The following is a 5,164-nucleotide window of genomic DNA, read 5'->3' on the forward strand; positions in this document are numbered from 1 at the left end:
GAGTTTGTTTAGTATAGAGATACTCAGAGGAGACGAAAGTCCTCCGAAAGAAAGACAGCCCAGAGGTGGGCTACTGAAGTGATGCAGCGAGTGCAAGGGGGCTGCTGCGCCACGAAAGCATCAAGCAGCCTGCCAAGAGGCTGAACCTGGAGAACCCAAAGAAGAGTTTTGCTGGATTAGAAAATCAAAACAATTTTACTATGGTTTGACGCACTGAAGTGCATTATCTGTGCACTGAAGTACAAAATGATTTAATATGTAATAAAGAATATTTAGGCTGCATATTACAAAAGTCCTGTTTTGTTAGAAAGCCTGGAACTGGGTGCATCAGGCTGCTGGGAATTTTACTTCACTGCAGTTTTTTAAGAACGATTAGGACTTCTGTCAGAAAAGGTCTCAAGTTATTTATCCCATAAAATATGGTAAAACTTGAATGAGAAACTCTCATTAAAATTCCTTCCGGTTTTAACTGCCCAGGTTTCCATTGAACTGACCTTCCTGACAGACACCGTCCCTAAATGTCACACCCTGTGCTCTTCACACAGGACCTAAACCACAGTAGGACCAGTTTGCTCCAGTGATCAAGAGCAGAGGAGGCGGCCTTATACTAAGATTTAGTTTTCTCAAGGTACATTCTGCACGTGAAGTGAGTGCAGGCAGGTTTGTATCCGTGCAGATCTGCTGGCCAAACACTCACGCTTGGATCTTAGAAGGAAGCTGATTTTGTATCATCTGTGTGAGATAAGTGTTCCCAGGTGTCAAATAATGGAGAAGAATTCTTTCACTGTTCCCAGACACAAGAATGATTCAGTTCCTGCGAACCCCTTTGGGACTCGTGTCTTCCGAGTGACTTGGTTATTGTTCAGACTAACCCCTGGGTGTTTCAGAGGGCACAGATTTTAGTGAAAGCGTGGTAACTTTCTAGCACTCCTAAGAAAATAAATGTGCAATTGCCAAGAAGCGTGACACAGATGGTCATTATGTTTGCAGCAGATGTCAGTACATCTGACAGTGGAACAGTGTCACTGGGACTGCAGAGGAAAGGCTTCCCTTAGGAGGGAAGCAAAACAATAATTTAGTTCTGCAGGTCTGATGGGTAACAGGCTGGGAGGTGAGACCAGAAAGTTCCCGAGATAAACTCTACTAAGCCGTTTCTTCATCATCCTCATGTAGTTTTGCAACAATGCTTGCACACTGTTTCTGTTTTGATAGCCCAGATCATCGGTGTGGCGTAATGCAGCAAACTAAATGAGCCAACATAACTCTATGTCTGAAATTCCAGTAGTTAGGAAATCTAGGAAATCCACAGCCTCTTCTGGGCTTAACTCGGGTCGCTGACACAGGTCATGTAGCAAACCTCGTTTCTTGTGTGCCAATAACATGTTCATAAACCAGCTGCCAGCCCTCACTCCAACCACTTCGAGTCGGATCAGTTTCTGTGGAGCTCTGAATGTTTGATTTCACCACTTCAGGAAATACTCCAAAAGTTACTGAAGACCTCAATGTTTTGAAGGCATTTTTCCCTCTTACTGAGTGTGGGAATCCTGAAGTTTTATTTCACAATGCAGCAGCCTCTCAGCTTTTTATGTTGAGCCTTGTAAGGCCCTTCCAAAGGATTCCCAGACCTCTTAGATAACTTCAGACCTTTGAGGTCCAACCTGGAACTCTTGTGATTTATAAATCCCAATTCTTCATGGATTTAGGAAGACCCAGATAGGGAAACTGGCAAGAAACAAAATTCAGAAATCTGTTTGATAAGCTGAGTTCCATAGGAAGGTTACTGAATCTAACAGCCATTAGAAACGTTTCTTTTAATTCATCCACGTTCCCTATTAGATATCTTCAATAATATTTTCAAATGTATTTTCCTAACTTCAAAATCTGTAAATCTAAGTTCACTAATAAGGAAAGAGTCACAAACTATTTTAGAGTCTGAATATTTTGTGAGAATTTTGAAACTAGTCATATTAATCTGTATTTTAACACCAAATTGTCCATTTTTGGAAGATCTAATTGTGTGCTACAATTTTTGTGTTGATGTTCATCGTATAATAAAAGTTGTTAATTTTCCAGGGATTTAAATTCTATGAGTTAAAAGATTTTAGTGTCAAAAACTGTTTATTTCTTGTAGGTTTAATAATTGTAAGCAGCTCAAATGGAATAAAATTGGTAAAACTTCCATTGACCTCAGTATTTATGAGGATTTATCTCAGCTGTGCCTTTTATTTAAAGATTATATAACAAGGCCAATCTGATCCGTTAACATTAGATATCCAAGAGCAGGGTGGTAGTTGTTATACCAATTTCCTTTTCATCATGTCGTAAAGCCTGATATTTGTGGATTCTTTTAATTAAAACTGGGATCTTAATCTAGCCACCAGTAGGAAGCTGTGCAACGATCACGTAGACTCTTGTCCTCATCCTTTTTTCTTCCTCCTGTTTCCTGGGCCACTGCAAAGAGCATTGACAGATACTTTTGCAAATACATGTGATGAGACATCAGCGTTCTGATTAGCTCAGGGAAATGAATGAAAAATTTCAGGTCTGTCCTGGCTGCTATTGCAAGTGCACAAGCTCTGTGAAGCTTTCAAAATCCTCTAGGGTAAAAGAGTTCCTTGGGAAAGCAAAATGGGAAAAGATATTAAACTATGTATTGATAAGGGAACAGTATCACAGACTGGACTGACACTCAGAATTTCTTTACAGACATTGACAGTGTAAAACTTTGCTGGTGTTCTTCACAAGATACACCACAATTCTTACCAAACATCCCCTGTCCTAATAACATATACTGAAAAACATAGAAATGACAAGGTTTTAAAAGGTACAGTTTCTCTAGCTGTTGAAAGCTTTAGTGCAAGACCAGTGCGATCAGAGAAAACAAGACGGTCCGATGCCCTTTCGGTTTTGCTGGCTGGGCTTATGAACCAGTGCAGTGTAAGCTGCTAGGGGAATGGTGCCCTCTGCGGGGCTGTCTTACTTAGTTCATCCCACACTGTTCACAGTGAGACATCTTCATGAGCTGTGTTCGCTAGAACTCGGTGCGCGGAGGAGAGCACAAGGAACCCTCTTGCCCCCTCCTCTATGCAGGGGTAGTCATTGTGTCTTTGGGAGCTACTAGGATTTTCTCGATGTATTTGTTGTTCAGAATTGCTTACTAGCTCCTGTGACTAAGCCACTATCCGTAGCTATTCAGAGATTTACATTGAGGAGTTAGAGCTTATAACATGAGCTGGTTTGGTTGAAAATTGAAACCACACATTTAATTTGATTGCATTAAACATGTGTTCCACTGCAGATGATGATTTTCTTGTTACATCTAGTTTAGTGTGTTCAGAGCTTTAAAGCCTGACATTATGCAGAGCCTCTCTAGCAGAAGATGCAGTCTCATTCTTAAGTTGTGTGCAAGTCACTCTACTTCTCCTTTGTGTTACAGGTGCTGCTTTGCCACCACTGAAACTAGGGCATTCAGTCTGTGCCATGAAAGCAGATGAAGGTCCATGCAAAGCAATCCACATGCGCTATTACTTCAACATTCAAAGCCGCGAGTGTGAAATATTTGAATATGGTGGATGCCATGGCAATGAGAACAACTTTCTAACACTGGAGGAATGTCAGAAGAAGTGTGTGGTAACAGGCCAGTATCCATTCTCTTATCCTCCTATCGGTTCTTCATTTTTATCTGTTATTTCGCAACAACAAGGCAGATGAACTTTGGAAATAAAGTTTCTCTTCAGCTCCCATTCATACAGTAACGTGATGCCTCTGTGGTCCCAAGTATTATACTCTGTTGTAGTCATCTGAATTATTTTATGTTGTGCAGGTAAACATTCAGGATTTGGAAAGATAAATATGACTTTTTAGTGAACTTGTGGAATTAGAGAGACTAAAGCAAGAAAACTTCTTTGGTAGCTAGAGCCCTGTTTTGAATGAGTTCTAAAAGTGAAATCGCTTTTGAGGCTGGGCTAAACTGGTGGGCAGCACAGATTCTCTGTATTGCTTTCAGAGTATCTCACCCTAGTTTTCATGCCAGGTTTCTCCTCCACTTGAGAAGCCGATAGAAGCTGTCCAAAATCTTGGATATCTGCTACAATTCAAAATAATTAGAACTGCAGTAGTAAATACTTCTCATTAAAAATGTAGTTACAGCTATTTGTCATAAAAGATGTCTTGTCGAAACCTCATCAATTAATTGTTAGAAAGGGGAAAATGAGATCCAAAATATCATACACAGCAGAATGTGCAGAAAGTGCTTTGTGAATGCTGGTTCTGACACTAAAAACGATCCTTGTCACTGAAGCTTTCAGCCTTGTGTAGGTAACCAACTCCTGTTCCTCACAGGAGTGTGTGAAAGTTAGAAGATTCTTAAAATTGGAAGTTAATGCCAGTGCAGCTGGAAATTTCACAAGTTCATAGTGTCAGAGACTGAAGGAATTGAAGTCTTACTTCAAGTTACCTTGCAGTACCTAATATGGATCTTGCTTCCACGGGAATTAGATGGAATGTGTAAACAGGAAGTGACAGTGAGGGAGGTACTGAGGGGGCCTGGTAGAAATAGAAAAGAATTCCGGAATAAAGAGCTGCCTGAAGGTGTGTGATAACCCTCTGAAGTATAACTACTACTTGGGTTTTTTTCTCAAGTGACTTCATGTATTGGATGTCCATTTATTCAGACTCTGAGGTAAGATAGAAGGATTTGTTCTCAACAGAAGGTACTTTTCGGTCGCTTATGCCTTGCCCTGCAGCAAAATGTCACCAACACGTCAAGTGATCCTAGACTCAAAACAGTGATGCTGGGCAATCCTCCAGTAGGGAACAGTTTGAAAGTTATTCTGAGGACAGGCAACACAATCAGATGTTAATCCTTCCTGCCTGTGAGAGGTGACCTCTCCTACTGCTGCACAGATCACGGTACGTGTCACTTTGTTTGACCTGTTTTAATAATTTATTCTAGCCCTGGGCCCTTCCATAAAGCTGGAAATCTGCTGATGTGCTATAGGCACTGAATCGGTTTGCAGGATAAAAATTTGTACCTCCAAGGATCAGCATAGGTCACTTTCAAGCACAGCACATTTATATACGTTATAAAAAAATACTTGCAGAAGTTTCAGACTAGAAAATAGATTTCAGAAGGTCCTTTTTGGGTTTTCTGACCTAAAAATAT

General features: G+C 40.6%; 1 protein-coding gene across 1 annotated transcript in view; it reads left to right on the forward strand.

The window, feature by feature from the left end:
* Nucleotides 1-3,641, forward strand: part of LOC104500464 — a gene marked incomplete at its 3' end in the record, with an annotated part of 27,728 nt that extends 24,087 nt beyond the window's left edge. The window contains exon 4 of the mRNA XM_010144111.1: nucleotides 3,437-3,641. Within this exon, the coding sequence (XP_010142413.1) occupies nucleotides 3,437-3,641 (205 nt within the window). The remainder of the gene's footprint in view (nucleotides 1-3,436) is intronic.
* Between the last annotated feature and the right edge of the window lie 1,523 nt (nucleotides 3,642-5,164).

The sequence above is a fragment of the Buceros rhinoceros genome, unplaced genomic scaffold (genome assembly GCF_000710305.1).
Source record: "Buceros rhinoceros silvestris isolate BGI_N320 unplaced genomic scaffold, ASM71030v1 scaffold16829, whole genome shotgun sequence".
NCBI classification, from domain to species: domain Eukaryota; kingdom Metazoa; phylum Chordata; class Aves; order Bucerotiformes; family Bucerotidae; genus Buceros; species Buceros rhinoceros.